Source organism: Monodon monoceros, unplaced genomic scaffold (genome assembly GCF_005190385.1).
Source record: "Monodon monoceros isolate NGI ecotype Baffin Bay Population unplaced genomic scaffold, NGI_Narwhal_1 Super_Scaffold_7, whole genome shotgun sequence".
NCBI lineage: Eukaryota > Metazoa > Chordata > Mammalia > Artiodactyla > Monodontidae > Monodon > Monodon monoceros.
In genome coordinates, this window is record NW_021703784.1 from 18,082,607 (window position 1) to 18,108,103 (window position 25,497).

The following is a 25,497-nucleotide window of genomic DNA, read 5'->3' on the forward strand; positions in this document are numbered from 1 at the left end:
TGGAGGGGGCGCGGATACAAGTGGAGAGACCTATGAAGGGGGCCGCTGCAGTCATCACTGAGAGGCCGTGCTGCCCTGGACCAGGCTGGTAGCCGTGGAAATAGAGAAGAGGTTGGAATCTTGATTTATTCCCAAGGCGGAGCTGACAGGATGTCCTGTGGACTGGGTACTGACCAAAGTCACCTAGTAAGGATGGCAGACTTGGGATGGCAGAGCTCTCACCATATGACAGTCTTCAGTGAATCAGGTGCTTTATTTTGGTTACATTAGAAAGATAGTTAGAAGGAGCTGTGTGGAGAGTGGGCTGGTACAGAGGAAGTTCTAGAGGCAGGGAGACGATGTGCCGTGATCCAGGTGGGCAGTGATGGGAGTTTGATTAGAGCAGGTGATAGGGACTGGTAGAGAGGAGGTGGTTATGAATAAAATAGCGCCCCAGAGGCAGAGTGCAAGGGACTTCTTACTGGATGTAAATGGTTGATAAAGGGAAAGGAGACAACGATTATTCTGAAGTTCTAAACTTTGATGCCTGGAGGAGGAGGATGTAATTAGTGATACAGAGACTACAGGAGAAGAAGCAGATGTTGGAGGATCAAGTTGATATTGGTTTGGGAAATGAGTAACATCAGCTCACACTGTTGTAATTTTTAAGAATAATAGCATCTTTGGGAAAAGCCAGATTTTGGTGAAGGTGAGGAAGTGGAGTGAAGGGACTTGAGAACGTAAGGCCATTTTTCTCAAGGTAGAACAGAAGTGGTGGAACATGTTACGGGATAGTCAGCCAAGTAGGGGTGAAACCAGGAGGAATGGAGATGCGCTAGGTAGACATGGGAGGTGGGAAGAGAAGAGATGGGGCTACTTGTAGAGCTGAGCATCCCAGCCCCGGCTCCAGATAGAACTTTGGTATCACATCCTAACCCGACTTAAGTTCCCAGTCCAGGTGTACATTCCTCCTGTTGGCTGAATCCCGGTAGAGCTTGTCGTGGAGTGGGGGAAGTCGGAGGTTTATAGTCCACCCAGGATGCTGCTTCAAGAGTTCCAGTCTGTAGGCTGGAGGGCTTTTCATCTGAGGATTATGTTGGGATGAGGAGTTATATTCATACAAGAGGTTTTTTTGTTTTTTTTTTTTTGCTGTACGCGGGCCTCTCACTGTTGTGGCCTCTCCCGTTGTGGAGCATAGGCTCCGGATGCGCAGACTCAGCGGCCATGGCTTATGGACCCAGCCGCTCCGCGTCATGTGGGATCCTCCCGGACCGGGGCACAAACCCGTGTTCCCTGCATCGGCAGGGGGACTCCCAACCACTGCGCCACCAGGGAAGCCCGTACAAGAGATTTTTTAAAACATTAACTTTCAAAAGATATTCGTAGTTGGAAAAATGTATGATTTACAAACAGTAAAAAGGAATTCCTTTCCCTAATTCTGCCAGCCAGAGATATCTGTTAAAATTGCTTAAAATACAGTATTTAAGGCAAAGAGTGGCGAATAGTAAAGCTTTAGAAAGAAATGTTTCAAATCCCTGTGCTATTAAGTCCCCATTGTACCCATCGCCCGTCATACCACCCCCTTCACACAGATACAACCACAGGTGTATGTAACCCTAAACAGTGTATCATGTTGTTTTATATGATTAAACTTCTTATGAGCAATATAATACTCTGTCTTTCTACACCTTTTTCTCACACAGAATATTTCTGAGATACATCTGTGTTGATACATGTAGCTCTTGATCACTCATTTTTACTGTGTAGTTGTCCTTTTATGAAAACATTGTTTCTACAGTATTATTTTAATGACTATATAATAATCCGTTATACAGATGTACTATAGTTGATTTAATCTTTTCCTGCTAGCCATTAGGTTTTTTCTAGTTTTTTCCTAAAAAGGATTAACATTCTTTTGGCGAAATTTTTATGTGTAGCCATTATTATTTCCTTAGACATAGTAGAATTACTAGGTTGACAGTTATACATACTTTTAAGGTAAAAAATATTTTTTTGCTGCAGTTATTTTGAAAGAAAGGCTATTAATCCATTTCTTTATTTCAGTCTCTGTTTCAATTGCCTGAATTCCGAAGACTTGTCCTCAGCTATAGCCTACCACAGAACGTACTTGAAAATTGTCCAAGTCACACGGTAAATTGGCGTCAAGGAATCTTCACTGTTGTTTAGTCCCATTCTTCCCAAAGGCCTTTTAATTTTGGTTAAAGCTGGTTACTGTTATGCTCTTTGGCTTGTGCAACATTTGTTTTCATTTCCAAATGGCTCTTGTTCTTTCTTTGTGACAAGAAATAATGTAAAGTTAAGCAGGAATAAAATTAGGAAAACAGTTCTAAGAAAATGGCAGGTCACCCTGATGGCCTCAGCTTTTCTGCCTCTGGGTGGGAGATTTAGAAATCCCTGTCTGTTTGCGCCTTCTTCAGGCTCCTTTAGTCGCTTGCGCTGAGGGATGCAGAGTGGATGACATGATGCCGGGAGGCCTGGGCCTTCTTAGAAGAGTCTTTAGTCCATTCTTGCCAAAGGATATAGCCTCCTGCTGAGATCTAACCCTTCCCAGGATTTCCCTTGGTGATGCCTTTCCCAAAAGGAGGGATGGCAACGGTTTTAGAAAATAAACACTTTTGCTTTCTGACATTATTCTCTCTCTGGCTTCTACATAGATATTCTCGAGTTTAGGGCAGTCCCCTACACAGACTTTATCAGAGTACCTATAACAGTTTGAGACCTGATTCCAATCTAGAACTTCGTAAATATAAATTAGAGATTGTTGACCACTTTTTTCTTTATGTGTTCAAATTTTCCAAATATGAGGTTATAAGAGTACACATCGCTATCCTTCCTGCAGGAAAAGAGAAATATCGTGTTTATGCAGGAGCTTCAGTATTTGTTTGCTCTGATGATGGGATCAAATCGCAAGTTTGTAGACCCTTCAGCAGCCCTGGACCTCTTAAAGGGAGCATTCCGATCGCCTGAGGAGCAGCAGGTACAGGAAGCCCATAGTCCTCATTCTTTCCCTCGACTCTGGAGTTTGCAATGATGCCTTGTTACTACTACTGTGATGTTGCCTTGTTTCAGCTGTGTAATAAGCTACGAATGTGACTATGCAGGACTCCGGGTGCCTGCTTTTGCCCTTTGTAGTCCCTAAGGAACAAGTAAAACAAAGTGTGTGCATGTACGTGTTGTGTGGGGGAGGCTGGCTGTTTTAAAGGGAAGAAGAAAAATTAGTAGAAAGAATAGAATTTCCCAGGGGCTGTTGAAGTAGAAAGGAGGAGATTGGAAAATATCTCAGTAAATCATGGCAGAGGGTCACCGAGAAAAGCAAAGTCTGTCCTTTGTCTGCACCTTTGTCTTGGGATGGCCCAAATAGAAATCCTATTTTTAAAACGATCTAAACCTGAGTTCAGTAGCTTTTCTGAGCAGTCTTTCTCTTCTAGACTCTAGTACGTTCCTTTCCCTACCTCTTATTCAGATCAAAGCTATCACTATTAGAGCAGCTGCTTCTTCATAAAATTACTTTTTTTTATCTATTTGTCTAAAGGTCCTGCAGTTCTACAGAATTCTCAAAACATTTCATAAAGGCTTCCTTTCTCCATTCAGATCTCATATTGTTCTAGAGAACTTCAGTCTGTTCTTTGGACCTTTTTTTCAAGGCCTAACTGGAAGATTTTGTTTGTTAGTTTGTTACAAATAGATGTGGCTGGAAGGGGTAGTGTTCCCATTTCCTTCTAATCAGAAATCGCCCAGTGGGTCTTGTGTGTTGTCTGCAGCAGCTGGGTTCCAATGTTCCTTGTATCTTCACGATATTTGGACCTGAAAAAGAAATCCTTTGTAGTAATAGAATCTTAATCATTGGTGGGATAAGGGCATATTTTCATTTCCCTAAGTATACTGTTGGGTCTAACTCATGCAATTTGTGCGTCTGTTACAGCAAGATGTGAGTGAATTCACACACAAGCTCCTGGATTGGCTAGAGGACGCATTCCAGCTAGCTGTTAATGTTAAGTGAGTGTTGAGGATTTGTTTGTACATCCTTCCTACTCACAGCGGGCCAGTGAGGATTATGATTTGGGGGGAAATTATTCTTCTCAAGTAGAAATTGCTGATTTTTACCAAACCCTGTGGGGTAACCACTCATATTTGTCATTGTTTATCCCCCTTGCCTTTGGTTTTTCCCCCTGTAGATAATCATATTAATCTGTAACTTTTTTTCTAAAAGGGTCATAACTATTAACTTTTTAAAAGCCATCACCTGTGCTGTAAAAGTATTGAAAGATACAAATCAATCCTTGATGTGAGAATGGAGGTATAATATGAATACATTGAATTTAATTATTTCAGTCACTGACAGAAGTAAAATTCAAAGCAAAGAATATAAATAGCCCTTGCCAAATACAGATGCAGAGATACTTGCTTCCTAAGTTTTTTTTAAACTCATAAAACAGCTTTCCAAATAGCATCTTACATAGTTAATTTAAGATAGGCTTATAGAAATAAGCTGTTTTCATTCCATCTCTATTGTGCCACCAGGAAAGCATTTTCATATTCATTTGGAAAACTGAACAAGAGGGTTCATTCTTACCTTTATATGACTTCTATACCTTATATATTTCTGTCACTGGATATAGATGTATATATTGAATGTACACACACACATGTATTTGCATGTATGACTCCCCTATTAGACTTGCAGTTCTGTAATGCCAGGGATCATGCCTGTATTGCCTTTGTGTCTCCAGAATTTGGTACAGTGCTGGGTATATACTTGTTTAATGAGGGTTTTTTTTGTTTTTTAATTTTCTTTAACATCTTTATTGGAGTATAATGGCTTTACAATGGTGTGTTAGTTTCTGCTTTATAACAAAGTGAATCAGCTGTGCATATACATATATCCCCATATCGCCTCCCTCTTGCGTCTCCCTCCCACCCTCCCTATCCCACCCCTCTAGGTGGTCACAAAGCACCGAGCTGATCTCCCTGTGCTGTGCGGCGGCTTCCCACTAGCTATCTATTTTGGTAGTATATATAAGTCCATGCCACTCTCTCACTTCGTCCCAGCTTACCCTTCCCCCTCCCCGTGTCCTCAAGTCCATTCTCTACATCTGCATCTTTATTCCTGTCCTGCCCCTAGGTTCTTCAGAACCATTTTATTTTTTTCTTTAGATTCCATATATAATGTGTTACCATATGGTATTTGTTTTTCTCTTTCTGACTTGCTTCAGTGTATGACAGACTCTAGGTCCATCCACCTCACTACAAATAACTCAATTTCGTTTCTTTTTACGGGTGAGTAATATTCCATTGTATATATGTGTCACATCTTCTTTATCCATTCATCTGTCGATGGACACTTAGGTTGCTTCCATGCCCTGGCTATTCAATGAGTTTTTGAACTGAACTAATCCGTTACTTATTTTAGAGCATACTTAGATCTTTGAGGGTTGATGAAAATGTATTATTTTTGCTTTTGAATGCTGGTTTGGCTTAATGTATTGCTTATCTGATCCAAATGATACAGAATTGTTTCCTTGTTTTAAAAGCAGCAATCCCAGGAACAAATCTGAAAATCCAATGGTGCAGCTATTCTACGGTACTTTCCTCACTGAAGGGATTCATGAAGGTAAATTCTCTGCTCTAAATGTTAATTCTAGACTTGTGACCACATCTGTATTACTGTGAAATGGCTTGAGAGTCAGACAAATGCAGGCCTGGATACTGGTTCTGCCTCTTAGTATGTGTGTGATCGTGGACAAATTACATGAGATCCTGGATCCTCAGTCTCTTCATCTGTAAAACGGGCACAGTGTTCGTCTCAGAGTTGCTATATTGAATTGTGTAATATTTGCACAGCCTAAATCTGGTATTAATGTCAGACACACACTGACGTTAATCAGTTTTCTCTGTTGTTTTATCTAATCTCAAGGTTTCATTGAGTCAGGCTGCCAAAAGTGTGTCTACTCTAGGGGCTTATCTAAGCTGCGTGTTGGACACATGGCCAATCATTCTCCATCTAACACCTGTCTTCTTTTACCCCTCTGATAGCCTTTGTAAAACAGTCTAATCCAGGGACTTCCCTGGTGGTCCAGAGGTTAAGACTCTGTGCTTCCACTGCAGGGGGCATCGGTTCAATCCCTGGTCAGGGAACTAAGATTCTGCATGCCATGCCGTGTGGCCAAAAAAAAAAAAAAAATCCAATCCACCGTCACTCCCAAAAAACAACATTTCTTGATATCATATAACTAGTCAAGTGTTCGAACGCCCAATTTGTTTTACAATTTCATGTGTATATAAATATATAATTTTACATATGTAAAAATAAATACACTTCCCCATATGTATACTTTTTTACAGTTTGTTTTAATCAGGATGCAAATGTGGTTCATTTATGATTGGTCTTTTAAGTTCTTTTCAGAATCTGCAGACCGTCCCTTCCCTCCATTCTTTCTTCCTTGAAATACATTTTTTAAGAAATTAGGTTGTTTGTTCTCTTATATTCTCTACAGTCTAAAATTTTGCTGCTTGCGTATCTGTGATATAGTTTAACATGTTCCTCTTTGCTCCTCTTTTTGTAACTTGATAGTTGGATCTAGAGTTTGACCAGATTCAGGTAAGGCTTTTTAATTAGTCAAGACTAACTCACAGGTGGTGGGACAGTCTTTGACCAGGAGGCATAGTTGGTTGTCTTTCTTTTTGTGATGTTAGCAGTTGTTAATGATCTATGCCTGGATCCGCTGGTTCATTAGAGGTAGCCATCCCGGCTAAGGATACTTGTAACCAGTTCTCAGCAAGTTGCTGAATTAAGAAGATACTGTCTGTGTGGTGCCAGGAAAAAAGCTTTCGATAGCAGTAGTGATGTCTTTTAAAAAGCAATCTGTTTCTTTGCCTAGGGAAGCCCTTTTGTAACAATGAGACCTTCGGCCAGTATCCCCTTCAGGTAAATGGTTATCGCAACTTAGACGAATGTTTGGAAGGGGCCATGGTGGAGGGTGACATTGAGCTGCTTCCTTCCGATCATTCAGTGAAATATGGACAAGAGGTGAGTTGGATATTTTTATTTGCTTTGCCAAGACAAAGCCAGTTAAATAGGACTGAGCTTTTGGGCAAACTGTTTTCACATCACATATTAAATAACTTTACACTAACAGGACTTGAACTAGTCTGAAGTCTCTCATGAGTTGATAAGAGTTAGTGAGTCTTAGTGTTTGATGAATAAATTCTTGTATGAATTTGAGTTAATCGTATAAAGGTTGTATGCTGCTTCTGACGTTTTAAGTATGATCAAGTTTCTCTCTTTCTGTTGAAGCCTACCTGTACCTGAGTAGGGAGAACCACTGCCTCCATATTTTCGGAGGGTAAAAGTACAGTGATTAACTCCTATGGTATGCCATTTAGAATATTTTCCCTATTATAGTGTTTACTTTTCTCAGTTGTAAATTCTGCCTTTGCTTTAAAATTTTTTATATGTAAGATTCATTTATTTATTTTTGTGGGTTGGAAAGAAAGGGGGAATTACAGGGCAAGCAAGGGTAATTAATATCTCAAAGTTCCCGTTAAGAATTAGTTACATTGTAGCATAATTGCCAACACCACACAGCTTGGATTATTCTCCTTTCATCATACATTTTGAACAGAATTGTGCCTTATATGAGTCCAACTCAGTAATTACTTATAAGAGAAAGAAAATCTTTCTTGAATTAAATAGGGAGCCTGACTTGAGCCTTGTTAAAAGTGTATTAGCTGTAGAGCAGTGTTGGAACTGGGAGAGAGCTACTGCCTCCCTAGCTTTCCAAGGAAAGTATGAATTCCTGATTGGGAGGCATATCATCTGTGCCATCTGTGCAGAGCTGATGCTTGCTCTTACAAAAGGCAAGGAGTGTTCATTAGCGACTTAGACCTCTGGAGACCTCTATTCAAGAATGGGACCTCTCTATTTAAAAAAAAAAGAAGAAAATTGTGCCTATTTAGGTATAGCTCTGAGGTGGCCAGACAGGCTGTCTGGATTCACCTCATGCTGACAAGGGTATGGGGAGGGAATATAGCTATTTGCACCTTTGGTAAAGGGAACATTTTAAAGCTGTTCATACAGACCTCTGGCATACAGGTGAATTGAACAGAAATGCCTTTCCGGGTTTAGCTTTTTCCTCATCCACTATCAGTGACAGTTGAGATCTTCTTTATATTTCAGTGCTTTCTGTTCTTGAAACTCAAGGCAACATTATAGGTTGATTTGACTAGTCCTTTGTGAGATCTGTAAATTCTTGGAATCCAGAGATTTTCTCAGAAACTTCAGAACTCATAATCATGAAGCTATTTCAAGTTTCCTTTTTAGAAATAAAGGGGATTCAAATTATGGTTAATAGACTGTAAATAGTATATAGTATATGTACACATATTAATCTTTCTGGACAATTTCTAATTCTTTGGTTAGGCTAGCCGTTTTCTCCAGGTTTTAAACCTCTTGAATACTGATGGTGCAGTGAATGATGTGGAGATTCTTGGTGAAGTTCACATATTTAAGGGTCGTCATGTCTGAGGATGATAGTTGAGTTAAAATGTTGTTCACTGGCTTGTAAATTTGGAGTCTTGAGAAGTGTTTAACCATATTCTCTAAGAAGGCATGATTCTAAGTGGTCATTTTACTGTTTGGAGTAAAAAAAAAAAAGAACTCTAGTATGAGTTTCATTACCAAAGGAAGAAAGTCTGATGAGGGACAGTTTAAATCTGGCTATTGCTAGTTCCTAAAATTAACTTTTCTCTCCCGCATTTCTACGCCTGACATAGCGTTGGTTTACAAAACTACCTCCAGTATTGACCTTTGAACTCTCAAGATTTGAGTTCAATCAGTCCCTCGGTCAGCCAGAGAAAATTCACAATAAACTGGAATTTCCTCAGATCATTTATATGGACAGGTGAGTTCTGTGGTTGATTGTCTTCTTAATGTGTTGTAGCAGTAGAAGTGAGCATATACTAAGTGTATTGTACATAGGACTCACCTGGAGCTCTTGATAATATACATATTTAGATTCAGTGGATCTAGGTTGCGACCTAAGAGTTTGCATTTCTAAGAAGCTCTCAGGGCAATGCTGTTTGATGCTTCTGATCTCTGGACCACAATTTGAGTAGCTAGGCTTCAGGTGAAAGCCCTGCTGTCTGGTGAACAGTATCTGGAGTAGCTGCTGTGTATTTCTTGCTCATTTAATACTATTTGTATTCCTGAAAAAAGAAAAAAATCCTAGACAGACTTACATTATAGAATTTTAATCTTCTTAACGTCTGTTTTATTGACATATAGTTTACATACAAAGAAATGTTACCGTTCTTAGGTGTACAGCTGATGAATTTCAACGAATGTATACAGCCAAGTAATACCACCATCGCCCGGAAGGTGATATAGATATAGAACATTTCCATCACCCAGAAGGTTCCCTCGTGCCCCTTTGCAGTCAGTCCCTTCCCTCCACCTTCAGGCAACCAGTTGTTTTCTGGCCCAGTACTTTTGTCATTTTTAGAATGTCATAATTAGGGACATTAATATTCAGTATGAGCCCTCTTGTGGCCGTCATCTTTCACTTAGAATAATGTATTTGGAATTCATCCATGTTGTTGCATATATCAGTGATTTGTGTTATTGAGTAGTATTACATTGTATGGAGGTACCACAGTATTTTTTCCATCAACTAGTTGATGGACATTTCAGATGTATCCAGTTTTAGGCTGTTATGAATAAAGCTGCTGTGAACTTTCACAAAGAAGTCTTGGTGTGGTTTTTAGTGCTTCTGGGTAAAATACCTGGGAGTGAGATTGCTGTTGTATGAAAAGTATATTTTTAACTTTATAAGAAATTTCCAAACTGTTTTCTAAAGTGGCTGTACAGTTTTGCGTTCCTATCAGCAGTGTATGAGAGTTACATTTGCTCCAAATCCTCAACGATACTTGGAATTATCAGTCTTTTAAGTTTTAGCCATTCTCTTGGGTTTGTAGTATTTTATTTTTCTTTTGATTTATAGTTCCCTGATAACTAACAATGTTGACCATATTTTCATGTGCTTAATTAATGGTCATTTGTATATTTTCTTAGGTGAAGTGTCTGTTCATATCTTTTGTCCACTTTTTAATTTGGTTGGTTGTGTTCATACTGAGTTGTAAGAGTTCTTTATATATTTTAGATACAAATCCAAATATTTTCTAACTCTACTTGTCTCTTCCATTTCTTTACTGGTATTTTTAGAAGAGTAGGGGTTTTTGGTTTTGATGAAGTCTAATGTATCAAGTGCCCTTTTATAGTTTGTGTTTTTTTGTTTTCTAATTAAGAAATCTGCCAACCCAAGGTCACAAAGGTTTTCTTCGATATTTTCCCAGAAATTTTGTAATTTTAACTCTTATGTTTATGTCTATGACCCATTTAGAGTTCATTTTCATATATGGTATGAGGTAAGGGGATTTTTTTTTGCAGGCTGCGTAAGGCGGCATGCGGATGTCCAGTTATTCCAGCATCATTTGCTGAAAAGACTCTCTTTTCCCCCATTGAATTACCTTGGTACTTTTTTCAAAAATTAGTTGAACTTGTATTTGTAGGCCTTTTTCTGGAGGTTTTATTCTGTCTGTTGTATAATCTTATGCCAGTGCTACATTGTCTTGACTACTGTGATTTTTTTTTTAACATCTTTATTGGAATATAATTGCTTTACAATGGTGTGTTAGTTTCTGCTTTATAACAAAGTGAATCAGTTATACATATACATATGTTCCCATATCTCTTCCCTCTTGCATCTCCCTCTCTCCCACCCTCCCTATCCCACCCTTCTAGGTGGTCACAAACCACCTGACTACTGTGATTTTATTGTAAATCTTGACATCAGATAGTGTAAACCTCCCACTTTGCTATTCTTTTTAAAAAATTGTTTGGGCTATTCTGATCCATTTCTATCTAAATATTAGAAGCAGCTTGTCAAAACCCCTAATAGCTATTAGGATTTTGACTGGGACTGTGTTGAACCTATAGATCAATTTCGGGAAATTGACATCTTAACAGTTTTTAGTCCTTCAATCTATGAATATGGTATAGCTCCATTTACTTGAGTCTTTGCTAATTTCTCTCAACAGTGATTCATAATTTTTTGTGTACAGTTCTTGAACATATCCGATTGTTTATCCCTAAATAATTGTTGCTTTTGATGTTATTAAAAGGCTTTTTAAAAAACTTTACTTTTTGTTTGTTCTTTACAAGTATACAGAAATGCAATAGATTTTTTTCCTCTTTCTTTTTAAATTGACTTTGCATCTTTTGACCTTACTAAGAAATTCACTTATTAGTTCTGATGCATTTTCGTAGATTCCTTGACTTTTCCTATGTAGATGATCATGTTATCTGCAACTAAAGGCAGCTTTACTTCTTCCTTTTCTATCTGTATGACTTTTACTTCTTTTTTTTACCTTACTGCACTGGCTATGCCTCCAGTAAAACATTGAATAGAAGAGGCAAGAGTGGGCATTCTTGGATTGTTCCTGATACTAGGGGAAGGCTTTCAGTCTTTCACCATTAAATATGATGTTAGCTCTGTGTTTTCATAGATATCCTTTGTCTGATTAAGGCAGTTTCCTTGTATCCCAAGTTTGCTGAAACTTTGTGTCATTAATGTTTTTAAATATAAATTGTGTTTGTGGGATTATTATTTGCTCAGGTACATGTACAGGAGCAAAGAGCTTGTTCGAAGTAAAAGAGAGTGTATTCGAAAGTTGAAAGAGGAAATAAAAGTTCTGCAGCAAAAACTGGAAAGGTAAGTCATAGACAGCTTTGTACTTAGAAATGTGAAAGATAGCGTAGGATACTCAAATCGGATAATTTGCTTTTATCTAAAAATTCAGAGTTTTAAGTATTAACTAGTGTTATTTTATAAAATAGATAAGAAAAATGTGTTTCTAAGTGTGAAACTGTCTTTAAGATGTGCAATAGTAGTCCCAGGGAACATTAGTGTCCCAAGTCACACAATTGGCAGTGTACTGAAGGGCACCCAAGTTCTGATTTCACAGCTCTTTACTTTTTCTGCTCTCCTTGCCGTCTTTTTCACAAACACAGGAGAGGTGACTGCCACAAAACTCTAATCGCTTTGTCTTGGGAAAGCAGTTTTGAGGTGCCTGGGGAAGGTAAAACAATGGTGTTCTCTCTAGAGTGGTGCTGACTCAAACTGAAGGCTTGTATTTGTGACACATACCAAGTCCTTTCTCCTGTGGAGGGATCTTTCCCTTTTTGTTCATCTGTTCTGCAAGGAATGTTTCTGTGGACTCGCCACGTGACTTCTTAAGGAGGAGTCATTGTCATTTCTCTCTAGTAGAAGAGAGCCCACTGATTTAATGTGCAGGAAAGAAATCATAAGTACACTGTCAGTGGCTTTTCCCCCTTTATCTACTTAGCATTTTTGCTGCTACCACCCCACCTCTACCCACTTCATTGCTAGCTCAGTAATTTCCCTGACGGGAAGAACCTTCCATACCAGCCCGAGAAAGACCCTGTACCTATAGGTGCCCCTCTCCAGCTCCCTCTCTCTCACTTAGGAAGAACTTATCCAAGAGGTATTATGATCCATCATCTAGTTGTCTAAATATAGACTTAAGCTGGGGATTGATTCCTCACATACTCCTGGAAGTGACTTATGGGACTTTATACCTGTGGCAATATTTTACTTTTAAGATTTTAGTGATACTTTGTAAGATTGGAAAGTTCTGTGTTTATACAACCAGTTATACGTGATGCATTATAGCTCAAAAATGCTCAATTTTCCAGTAACCAGCAAGGCATTCTGGCTTATTTAGATTTTAAAATAGTGTACAGGAGCATTTTCTATAGTATGATACTACTTTCTTTTTAAAATAAAGTGACTTTTAAAATTTCAGATAATTTTACTTGGGTAATTTTTTTAAAAAATTGCTTGTCTGTGTGTGACATAATCCTGGGAATCTATACAAGACACTGTTAATGGATACCATTAGGTGGTAGAAGTGAGATGGGGGTGGATGGCTTTTGTGGTTTGTTTTACACATTTTTGTAATTGTTTTCTTACCAGGTGCATGCATTACTTTTATTATTCAAAAAAATAAAAATGTTCACCATTTCTTCTATAAGGTACTCTAATATTAAAAGTAAGATTTCTTGTGTACAGTGTAGACATCTTTTTTGAAACTACTTTTGCTCTGATTCTACTAAATTAATACAAGTGCTGCATTGGATGAAGTAGTTGGTCTAAAGGAATTCAGTAGAAGAACAGAAAAATGATTGTCATAAAATTGAAGATAAGTTTCTTAGAGAAAATTTTTTCCTGAAATTTTGTAGAAGTATCACGTTAAAATGCAGCGAGCCTGAGAAGAGTTACAGATGTTAAAGAACGGCTTAGAATCTTATGCGATTATCAGTGCTGCTGTGCCAGTAAGAAGACGTTTCCTTTGGTCCAAGCCAGTGCTGTATTAATAACTTCTTTCAACAAACACTGAAAGCTTAAGAAGACATGTTAACCATGTCTATGGGATAGACAAGAGGTTTAGTTCATGTACTGTAGGAGTTCAGAGAGGGGAGATCTTCCTTTGGCATTTGGGGGCATGGCATATGGAGGGGAGACTTCATGGAGAAAGTAGATCTTGAAAGACCAGTTGAGTTTAGGTAAACTGATAGCTGCAATTAAGCCAAGGAAATAGGAATGTAAGGAATGGAACAGTTCTTCAAAGTTCTTCTAGTTTTACATATTTAATATCCTTTTCAGTGAAAGCTGTAACTCTCTGTGGCAGGCAGATCCACAGGAGAAGTCATTCTAATTCTCCTTTCAATTAGAGTAGCTGAAGTGTCTTTGCTGCATACCCTCTAACGTGGTTGATTTTGAGTCGCATTATTTTTTTTGTTTGTTTCATAATGTCCTTTTTGATATAGAAACAGACAATTTTCCTTCTTCCTAGTTTTATGCCTGTTTCTTTTTTCACTTTCTTTAGAGAAATGTGAAGTGACTCTATCCTTTTGTAAATGGAATCCCAGGATTATAGTTTACCTGTACCAATGAGTCAGCTTAATTATGTACCATTTAGACTGTCTTCTGCAGTGAGCTGTAGAATTCACTAAAGTAAATCGCTTTACTGAGTGTAGCATGTGCTAGTAATGGCAGAACATTGGGTATTATTAAAATAATTAATCAGTTGTTTTGGTTACATATTGAAGACATTTATTGTTTACTAATCCCAAAGAAATCTTCAATAATTTATTCCTGGCCTGGCCTGTTGAATGAGTATGTGAATAATAGGGTACGTAGGACTCGGCAGAAGAAAGATTTGCGTTTTCTTATCTCTGACCTTTGTCAATACCTGCTTCCCATTTCCAGATTTCTCTCTCTCATTTTTCCTAACTGCAGAGTACTTGATCTAAAGGGCAGCAGAGAAGAAACCGTTGGATACTAGTTCACCAGCATTATTTTCAGATTTGAGTAATGATAATATATCCCTTTTGCTTTAAGAAACAGAATTTACTTTTATGACAAGAGCCTAAATGTGATATGAATCAAGAGGAAGCATCACTGGCGTGGCTTTGACTAGGAGCCCATTTTAAATGCTTTTTGCCAGGTGTAAAAATTTAGGTTATTGTCAGTTTTCACTTTTGTAGTTAGAGAACTTTTTGCTCTATAGATTAACGTATTAAATATTGTATGGCATTTAGGAATAAGCCTTTCCATTGACTCTTCAGAAAATAACAGATCTTTTGTCAGCGAGCCTGAAAATACAAGGCAGCCTTGGCAGTAGAGTACCATTGTCTCTGCCTCCTAGGTATGTGAAGTACGGCTCGGGCCCGGCTCGGTTCCCACTCCCGGACATGTTGAAATATGTTATTGAATTTGCTAGTACAAAACCTGCCTCAGAAAACTCTGCATCTCAAAGTGATGCACGCATGACGTTACCACTTTCTTCTGAGCACTGCCCGGCTTCTGACCTGATATCCAAGGAAAGGTAATGCAAACAAGTTTTAAAAATAGTATGTAATGGGTTTTTTGGTTTAATTTGAACCGTGCACCATCTTTCCACCTGATTAACACTCACCCCGTAAGAGCTCAAAGGCCGTGAACTCTTTGTCTTAAAGGGAAGGATTTTGCCAACTGTCACTTGGGTGAATTTTTCATAATTCCCACCGGTGCCTTCGTCTTGCCCACACGATAGTTGGGATTATTTCAGAGGCGTTTTGAGCTGTTTGGAATAGTGTTCATTCTCCAGCAGGCCCAGCTTGCTTTGAGCTTGCTATAAGCTAGGTGCCACAAAAGGCCTTCCTCAGAGGAAACCTCAGCCCCTGAACTTCTAAAACATCTCATTTTCTCGTTTGCTGAAGAAGTGTGCATGACTAAGTAAACATCAAGGGAAGGGGAACTTACAAATAGAAAATTAAGATATGGAAAAGAACTGGCTCGAAATGGAAGAGGACAGCCTAGAGGGGTTTATCCAGTAAAGAGACAGGGAGGCCACGTCACGTGAGCCCTTGCTTCTCTTGCGGCTCAGCCGTGTACAGCACCCTCTGTGGCCTGGAGGAGCCACTGGGGCCAGCGCGGATCAAATTTGATGTGTGTGTCCTGGCTAACAAAAACACTAGAACCTGTAGAAAAGGTTAGACTCTGATGTTAAAAAAACGAAACAAAACAATCATTCTTCCAGCTCCCCCCGCCGCGCACACACGTATTAATACTCATTCATTGATGTTTGTGCAGAAGTGCATATGTGGATAGAACATACCAAATGGTAGGAGTGATTATCTCTAGGGGATGGCATGAGGCAAGGGGTGGGGGGTTCCTTTACTTTTATACTCTACCTATGCGTATTTCTTTGGGCTTTTGTAGAATGTTTTTATGTCGTTTGTAAAATATAAATGGTTTTAATTTTTAAAAAGTGGCTTAATAACATAAAATAGTACTGCCTATATTAGATGTTAAAGTGCTCTGTGTGTGTGTGTGATCTTTTCTGAGATTGAGATGTCTGCTCGTTTGCTTATGTTGGGCTTATTTTTCCATATGTATGGGTCCTTAGGGAAAAGAGGTTTTCTCCATTACTCTGTGTACGGGAGAAAGGCAGGTGGGAAAGGGAGAGAGGGTTGCTTTCAAGTCAGAGGTAGGACGTTTATATGCTTCAGTTTTGGTGTGAAACAGAAACCTAAGCACAGTCACAGGATTAGTGTATCTTCCTGCTGGTTTGTCTCTGTGCGGTTTGTTTGGCATTAGGTAATTAGTAGATAAATTAACATTTACTTTACATACTTTATTCTTGGTTTACAACAAGGATGTAAAGAAGTTAACATCCCACATTTCATAGCTGAGGTATCAGATAGATTACTTGCCTGAGGCTACTAACTTTTCCTTGGGTATTTGGCTAAGGCCTGGTAGAGCTGAGATTGTCTGCCTTTAAGTCCTGCACCCTGTGCTCTCCCAGGGGGCCACCTATTTGCATTCCTGTGAGTTGGATGTTGAGCTGATACTATTTTTCTTCTGTGTATTTTGTTCCTGCATCTGTCTCTCCGTCTCACTTTAGTCAGTTGCATCTTGGAAACACTATAGTTGATTCCTTGATTATTCCAGTCCCAGTCTTCTCTTCTCCATGTTCCTTCTCATCCTTTCTTCATGAAAAGGCAAGTGGTTAGAGAGCAGGAGGCATAGACTCTTAAACCCAGGCGAATCTGGGTGTAAATCCCTCTCTGTCATTTACTAGCTGGGTGAACTTGGATACGTTGCTTTATTTCTCTAAATCTTAGGTCTGTAGTTGGTAAAATAGGGATGGTCATAGTACCTGCCTCATGAGCAAGTTGTGTTAAATGAGATGATGCATGTAAAGGAAAGGTTTGGCTCAGTAACTGCAGAGTAAACACTCACTGAGTTATAGCTGTACTTCTCCACGTAGCAGCTTGCTTTAGAAAGCGCATTAATTTAGGCCAAGGCGTATTTTGGAAATCATCATCTGAGCATGTTTTTTATCTTCCTTCAGTACAAGTAAAGAGAGCACGTGTCAAGATGCTGAAAGCACCTTTTCTTCTGAAGGTTCTCTACACAAGTCTAAGGTGGCGAATCAGCCACTTACACCTTCCCGATCTTCCATGGAAATGCCCTCACACCCAGCTCCTCGAACGGTCACAGAGGAGGAGATAAACTTTGTTAAGACCTGCCTTCAGAGGTGGAGGAGCGAGATTGAACAAGATATACAAGGTTGGCTCTTTCAATACTTCCCAGTTACTCTTTGCCTTTTCTGTTTGTTTGAATATGTGGAAGTTAGGTACCTTGGGTACATGTCCTGCCATTGCCATGTATACTGTTGAATTTTGGGGATTGTGACCTCTTTGGTACTTTTTGTTCCCTGTGAGATTGGGTCACACACGTCTGTTTTACAACCATGAAAAGATTCCCCCCCTGGATTCCCTCCTCAAAATTTCTGGGAAATCCTGGGTAGCTTGGACACTCATGACACTTAGCTTTGGCTGAGAATTTTCTGCATCTGCTGATTTTCTTTTCCCATAGTTTATCTGAACTCTGGCTTCAGTTGACCCAAACTTAGAATTTTGTTTTCCTGAATTACCACTTTTAAAGTCTTTTCTACATGAAGTATGCTTTATTGAAGGTTAATGAAGCAAAGAATATGTGAGTAATGCACGCAGTGTAAAATCGTATTATTCAGATTCTGTTCCGAAAATCCTTTGGCCTCGTTGTCTTGTTGCTCAGACTTCCCCTCCTCCCCTTCTTTCTCCTTTTATCTAGGGAGCAGTAAATAAAGAAATAATACAAATCTAGATTCCTCCCAGGTGCCCCATTAAGGTCTTTTTCTAGAAACTGTTTTCTCTCTAAGAAATTCTGGTGTGAATTATAAGAGGTGATTTTTTAAAAATCTTAATGTAGTTATATTAAACTAAAAGCCTTTGTAACCTAAAGCTCCACCTACTTTAAAACTGTGTCCTTCTTCGTGGTTCATAGAGTGAAGTTGAACTGGTCAGAACCCCAGGTGCAGAGAAGCAGTACTCTTCGCAGAGCTAAAGCTGCCTGGGTGACGTGTAGTGAAATCATTTTAACTAAGTATTCTTTTTTTTTTAACAGATTTAAAGAACTGTATTGCAAGCACTACCCAGACTATTGAGCAGATGTACTGTGATCCTCTCCTCCGTCAGGTAGAATGAAAATTGATGGGAAGGTAGTCAAGGCATGTTCTAATGGTGCTAATGGTAGATACAAAAAGAAAAGTTGATGGTTTTCTTTGAAACTGAATGGAAACTTCCCTGAGATATAAAAATAACTTTAGGAAAGAAATAGCTATTATTCTATATTTTAGGCTAAAAAAAAGCAATGTATCTTGTCACCAACAGAACCTAAAATATATTTGTTTTGATTCTGCCACATGGTATTTTTTTCATGTATTTGAAAAGTTTGTCATTAAATATTAATAAAAATTTCTCATAAAATGGTTAATTTAAGTAGTGCAGTGGGGGAAACCTGACCAGGAACTGGTTCCCCATCCTTTCCAAAGTACCATGATCCTTCGTGATCCTTTGTTTAGCAGCGTGCTTTCAAGCTTTATATCTCTAGTAATTCCAAAAGGGAGGTAGGCAGGGCAGAAATTTTAGTTTCCACATATGTTTTTGTTTAGAGTAACATTCTGGGCATAGAGGGGAAAGAGGCTCCAGTTAGGGGCATGCCCTCCACTGGCTTCTGTGTGAACGATAGGCCGCGGGAGGAGAGCTCTGTTTCTAGGGTCGCATGGAGGCACAGTTGTGTTGCACAGCAGGAATGCATCATGTAAATCTTGTCTGTTCCCCATTTTCTCTTTTCTGTTATTTAAAAAATTTCACCACCAGTAAAAACATGTCAAGGTACTGATTAAATGTAAGTTTACTTTGGTTCGATGGCTGACTTTCTTTCACCAGTACTTACTTGGCACTTAAGCATTGCTCTATTTTCCCCATATTGGGGGAAAAAAAGGCTTTTCACATGTTGAAACAAACAAGTATGTCGTTAAAAGGGTCTTCACCCCCAGATAAGTGGATGATAACTTGCAAGAAGAAATATAGAGACCACGAGACCGACTAATAATGAAATATGCTAACTTAGATTTTGTTAACAAATAAAATAGGCATAGAATAAGATAGCTGCTAAACTTGTTGTAGGTACCAAGTGTGGTAAACATCTTCTCAACATGAGTAGTCATGGTGATTCTGTTTTTAGATAAACTGAGTTTGGAACTCGTGGAATAAATAGGTCTCAGTTATCTTTCGTTTTAGACGTATAATCATAGGAGTTTAGAGTTGAAAGGGGCCTCAACGAGGTCATCTAGATCAATTGTCCGATTTTAAAGATTCAGGAACCAGGACGTAATTAGGAGATTCCAAGGCTGTGTTTTTGTTAGTTCATCTTGAATCAGCAAGATGTTTTGATGTGAACCTAACATCAAACACATGTATAAACAGGCAGTTTTCTGATGTCTGACAGTTGGGTATACTTTTGAATTTTAGTAACCTAAGTCTTGTCAGATTATTTTGCTTATTAACCTGATACAGGAATTGCTTTGTGATTTGCAGGTGCCTTATCGTTTGCATGCAGTTCTTGTTCATGAAGGACAAGCAAATGCAGGACACTACTGGGCCTATATCTATAATCAGCCCCGACAAGTCTGGCTCAAGTACAACGACATCTCTGTTACCGAGTCTTCCTGGGAAGAACTTGAAAGAGATTCCTATGGGGGCCTGAGAAATGTTAGTGCTTACTGCCTGATGTACATTAACGACAAGCTACCCCACTTCAGTGCAGGTAAAAACACCTTAACAGAAGCCAGGGGTGGGGGAAATCTGTACTGCTCAGGGAAGGGAACAATCTTGTAGTTTAAAATAAAAATTTTAACTCAGATTTATTACAAAGTAATCATGTATTTAAAAAATACAAATAGTATAAAGGAGACTAAAAAGGAAAAATAAATTTGCTTTCCTACTCCCGTCCTTGAGCCCAACGAGTATCCATTCGTAGGTCTCACGTGTGGTCTTCAAGAAGTGTTCTATGCGGAGGCTAGATTTTATTTATCGATCTCTCTCCCGCCCGATTTCTCCCCCCAAAGGGGACATTTTTCCATTCTGTTCTGCGTCTTTTTCATTAATTGTTTTTCGTAGTGATCTGCATATTTTTATAAATAGAACCAACTTATTCTTTTTAACAGCTGCATAATAATTCCATTGCATGGAATACGTATATAATCTGTTAAACCAGCCTCCCATTGACAGACTTTTAAGTTGCCTCTAGTTTTTTTTTCTCTTTTAGTGACATTCTTGCACACATATTTTTACACCCTTTGGAGAATAGCTAGATGTTACAAGTGGATTTGCCTGAACAGTTTCATACTTCTCATAATACTACTGCTAATGCTAAGAGCAATTATAATTATCATTTATGTTGGTACTTTACTCCTTATTGCACACTTTCAAACTTTATTTCTCTAATAACTTATAACTCTAAAAGGGAGGTAGGCAGGGCAGGAATTCTTATCACCCACATTTTCCAGCTGAGGTTCTGCACTTGTCTGGAGTCTTATAGCCAGTAAATATTCTGATTCCAGGTTCTGTGCTGTTTTCCATTTATATTACTCTCTCTTTCTTTCTTCCTTTCACATCTGAGATCATGGAAGGCATCTTCTTTTAGTGTTCAAACTTCACTGTGTTGCATAAGTAAGGAAACACATAAGGCATTTTGTCCGGGCAGCAAATGATCTTTCTGATTTGTTAGCGTGTGCTTGAGGGATAAGCAATGGAGAGAATGATCACTTAACGGTAACTGATCTTCATAATTGCATGTTTGCAGTGTGAAAGCAGGAACAGCTGCTCGTGGGAGTTACTGTGCAAATAATTGTGCAGGCTGTTGGTGGTATCTAGGAGCCTTGTTGTTACACGTATGGCTCATTTTTATATTACAGAAACAGACAAAAAGTGGAAACTGTCATTTGCTTAGTGAAAAGACTAGTTAATAGCAACGAGTACATGGATGTGCTATTCTGCTGTAGGTTTTTATGTTTTGTTTTGGTCACAGGGTTAGAGATGAGATTTAATATGTCCTCGCTATCCTTGCCATTTTTCATCATAGCCTTTGATGAACCAGGAATTACTGACCATCTAACCTTTGTATCAGTTTGCTTTCTTATAGCATTTGATTGTGTGAAACTTAAGGCGGTATAAATGTCTTGGAATTCATCTCTAACCGTCTTGAGATGGATATTCTTATCAGTAATAGGAGCATTGGTTACACTGATAAAACTGTCTACCTTGAAATATCCATTGGATCTAATGATTTTCTCAATTTCCAAGAAATGTTTGGTTTGTTCTTGCTACTTTGTCACTGATTGGCCTCTACTCCAAATCCTTAGTCATTATCGTCGATTGATTCGTTTAACAAATATTCAATGTGCCTACCTACTAATATGCCAGGCACTGTTACTGGGGTGCTGTGACTGTTGGCCTGATATTGTCAGTACTTCAGATGGATTATGTACGTGTGTATGTATTTTTCATTAGGAGTAAGAAAAAAAGACAAAGTGTCTTATTTTCCTTCTTTCTAGAAAGGACCTTTGGATTCCTTGAGACCTTTTGCTTGGTGGAACTTCGTTTAAACTCTGTCCTTGTTCTTCCTCAGAGGCGGCCCCGAATGAATTAGATCAGATGTCAGGAGAAGTGGAAGCCCTCTCTGTTGAACTGAAGCATTACATTCAGGAAGATAACTGGAGGTTTGAGCAGGAAGTAGAGGAGTGGGAAGAAGAGCAGTCTTGCAAAATCCCTCAAATGGAGTCTTCCACCAGCTCAGCATCACAGGATTTCTCTCCATCACAAGGTACCTGAGAAGGGCATCTGTGCCGGTGATCTGGTGGGATTCATGCTGCACTCCAGTAGCCAGTCCCGTGCACTTCATCTGAGTGAGCCGTGCCACGGTCTGCACACTGGAGTTCAGATAGAGTTGGTGTTGCACAACCTGACGGCCTAGCCTGTGGCTCTAGACTGTCATTTCTGCTGAGCAGAAGTAAGAGCAGAAAGACTAGCTGCCCGTACTTTCACTCTGTTTCGTTTTTTGCTTATTTCCCAGGTTGCAGGAGAAACTACGTAGGATTAATAGGTAGATTTTATGAAAACTATTCTCCAAAGGTGATCTTCCTAACAGATGGTTGTTTGTAGGAAGGCTTCTTGGCATAAAGAAATATGACAGCATCAGGAGCACATTAAACTTTACAGCATCGTCAGTGGCTTCTTGCTAAAATAGCCATTTCTTTTAGTCACTAGTTTCTAGGGGAAATTCTAGGTTTTTTTAAAAAGGTTTGTTAGAAGGTTTGTTAGAAGGTTTGCACATGAAACTTTGTTTCAGTCCTGCTTGCCGTTTACAGAGTGTTCTAGAGGTTGCTTCTCATCAGATGCTCATTCCTTGGTGCGGTTCTTTATCAGAGTCTTCAGTCGCCTCTTCCCACGGGGCTCGCTGCTTGTCCTCCGAGCATGCCGTGATCGTGAAGGAGCAGACCGCCCAGGCTATTGCAAACACGGCACGCGCCTACGAGAAGAGTGGTGTGGAAGCAGCGTTGAGTGAGGTGAGAATGGCTTAGAAGCCCAAGTGCAGGAGGGGTGGGCTCTTGGCAATAACGGCCACAGTTTCTCGCATTTCTGTTATCCTGTGCCTGCTGCATTTAACCAATCCCTCTTTATTTCTTCTGTTTTTTTCTTACTCTTTCTCTCCATTCTGCTGCCACAGCTTAAGGAAGCTGAACCCCAGAAGCCCATGTCCCCGGAAACAGACCTTGCAGAGCAGCCCGAGCAGCCCACACAGGCTCATGACGCAGAGTCTGCTGCCCAGCCTAATGCTGAGGTCTCTGAAGTCGAGATTCCCAGTGTGGGAAGGATTCTGGTTAGATCTGATGCAGATGGATATGATGAGGAGGTACAGAGATGAGTCAGGGTTTAGCTGTCTGTCGTCAGTCTTGTATTTCCTTCTCACGTGACTCAATATAGTTGTGTGAGGTGTTTGGCAATAGTTACTGTTTTCTCATTGACGCAAATAATGGGCGAGAGGGCCTATCTCAGTTACCACTGCACACTGCTGCCAGTATATACCTACCCAGACCTGTCCTTATGAGGGCCGCTGCAGAGCCAGATGGCTCAGAAAGGCAGAATTTAGTTTTTTGTTTGGTATTATGAGCAAAGAAATTGCCTTTAGGAGTCTTTGTCTTTGGTCATATTAGTCCATTGTGTCTCCTCCAAATATAAAGTTTTCAGTTGTCTAGTGAGCAAAAAAACAGATGTGACTTGAAGGTGTTTTTAATTCTGAAGCTTTAGGGAGAAGCTGTAGAATCCCGGGTTGTTCATTGTCTGCCGCCTGTACAGTTGTCACCACACACTAACTGTCGGGAATCCTGTCCTCAGGTTTCTGTTTTTTCCTGTGGGGCATTTTTTTAATCATTGTAAGAGTTTCACTTTGTAAAGTGTTATTTGTGTATCCCCTAGTTTCCAGACTGTTTAAAATGTGCTCTTCATCGTAGTAAAACTCCAAAGTACTGGTGTATTTAGGATATACACCCAAATTATAGAACTCAGTTGGAACTCTCGCCTCAGACACTTCCCCTCTGAGAGTTGTAATTTAACTCGATTCTGTAGCAGCGCCACATCACAGGTATTTTTAGACATACATCTTTATTCATTGGCTAAATTAGAGAGAATATGTAGGAATAGCTTGTCTTGGGCAAAGTCTTGACATTGTGCAGAGGGCCAGGGCTGTGAATGTGTGTAGGACCCGGTGTGTGAGCGTTGCCTCGCAGTGGGTTCCAGCCACGGAGCACGCTGCCATGCTTCCCTGCAGCTGTCTGTTCACCTTTCTTTCATACAGTCTTCTTTTGAACCTTTCTTCTCTCCTTTTTCTCTCTGTTTTGTGCCCTCTTGTGGTAGGTGATGCTGAGCCCTGCCATGCAAGGGGTCATCCTGGCCATAGCTAAAGCCCGTCAGACCTTTGACCGAGATGGGTCTGAAGCAGGGCTTATTAAGGTATCTCTGTTTTTTGAATTCTCATCCTTATACCACAGGTATCATAACACGGGGCAGTAATTTCCTTAGATGCTAAAAAATGGGATTAAAAGGTTTTCATCGAAGTAAAACATAGAACTTCCTTTCCTGCCCAGCTAACGACCCAGCCACCTCACAGCACTGATGGCTTCTCCTCTCTTGGCACCGACGCGGCTTTGGTGTTCTGTGTTACACCCGGCCTGGAGGGCTTGTTGTTGTTCTTAGGAGCCATCTGTTCATAAAGCTGTGAATGGGACCTTGCCTTTGTAATTTGGGGGCCATGATATAAGAATGAAGGCCATGCTTTTTAAGGTACTTGAATAAAATTTAAGGTACCTGAAGAAATTGCATTCATGTCGGTTTTTAAATGTCAGGCCCTTGGTACTCAAGGATATGCCTGAAACAATTAAAACTAAATACTTGTTTTTCTGAGAACTTTATGAGGAGGATGAGTTTCTTGTGAGTATGTCTTTGGTGCCAGAGGAGTTTTATCCTTACGAAATGAAAAAAACTTTCAGATTCCATAGTTGCCTGTGTCATGTCTCAGTAAGAAGGACTTCTCAGAAGTCTTCTTGGAGTGATGAAAACCTCTGTAGCACTTAGGCGTCAGTTTCTGTGTGTAGAAGGTCACAGTGTGCGCTTTTCTAACCACCAGTTCTGTCTTCAACAGGCATTCCATGAAGAGTACTCCAGGCTCTATCAGCTCGCCAAAGAGACCCCCACCTCTCACAGTGATCCTCGACTTCAGCATGTGCTTGTCTACTTCTTCCAGAATGAAGCGCCGAAAAGGGTAGTAGAGCGGACCCTTCTGGAACAATTTGCGGACAAAAATCTTAGCTACGATGAAAGGTGAGGAGGGGCTACTTCGGTGAACCACCCTTCCTTCTGGGCCTGGCTTGACTAACTCCTCTGAAGGGGGAGCTTTCATTGCTTTCTGAACTTCGTTCACAGGTCAATCAGTATTATGAAGGTGGCTCAAGCGAAATTGAAGGAGATTGGTCCAGATGACATGAATATGGAGGAGTACAAGGTGAGATCTTCTCTTTACATCTACAAAGCAAACACGTTAAGGCCAAGCCAACAATTTTATATTATCACAGACTGACCACCCGCTGCCCACCCCCCAGAGAAAGCTGGGTGAGAATGAATGAATGATCTTTTCTTACCCTTAGAATGGCCAGTTTCTTTATTCCATTGTTCTGTTAGACTGAATCAGCACTTCATTCCTCTTAAATACCCACTTTAGCCCTGTTCTGGGCAATAAAATTCTTGAATTCATGGCTTTGCTTTGCTTTAAATAATTTAGCTCTCTAACATTTCTATATCTGAAATTAGATTTTTGCACATTAAAATGCATGCATGACTACAGATTTTCAAAAAAGGCTTCGTGTTGTAGGAAAGACGCTGTCCTGTGCCACCTAAAGTATGTCACCACCCCCACTGAGCTTAGCGTTGTT

At 39.7% G+C, this 25,497-nt stretch overlaps 1 protein-coding gene across 15 annotated transcripts in view; it reads left to right on the forward strand.

Annotated features, from left to right (window-relative positions):
* The window catches only part of USP28 (ubiquitin specific peptidase 28), a 56,894-nt gene that overhangs the window by 25,930 nt on the left and 5,467 nt on the right, over positions 1-25,497 (forward strand). For 8 of the 15 annotated variants that reach the window (XM_029208276.1, XM_029208277.1, XM_029208280.1 and 5 more), the window contains 15 exons: positions 2,044-2,130; positions 2,840-2,977; positions 3,923-3,996; positions 5,532-5,611; positions 6,879-7,027; positions 8,773-8,900; positions 11,673-11,768; positions 14,788-14,967; positions 16,978-17,195; positions 18,075-18,145; positions 19,550-19,778; positions 21,642-21,836; positions 22,439-22,578; positions 24,711-24,889; positions 24,992-25,070. In XM_029208276.1, the coding sequence (XP_029064109.1) occupies positions 2,044-2,130; positions 2,840-2,977; positions 3,923-3,996; positions 5,532-5,611; positions 6,879-7,027; positions 8,773-8,900; positions 11,673-11,768; positions 14,788-14,967; positions 16,978-17,195; positions 18,075-18,145; positions 19,550-19,778; positions 21,642-21,836; positions 22,439-22,578; positions 24,711-24,889; positions 24,992-25,070 (2,043 nt within the window). Of the gene's footprint in view, positions 1-2,043; positions 2,131-2,839; positions 2,978-3,922; positions 3,997-4,155; positions 4,298-5,258; positions 7,028-7,294; positions 7,371-8,772; positions 8,901-11,672; positions 11,769-14,787; positions 14,968-16,977; positions 17,196-18,074; positions 18,146-19,549; positions 19,779-21,641; positions 21,837-22,438; positions 22,579-22,739; positions 22,926-23,926; positions 24,023-24,710; positions 24,890-24,991; positions 25,071-25,497 lie in introns of those variants that run through there. The other 7 variants (XM_029208286.1, XM_029208272.1, XM_029208281.1 and 4 more) reach the window with 7 other exon arrangements.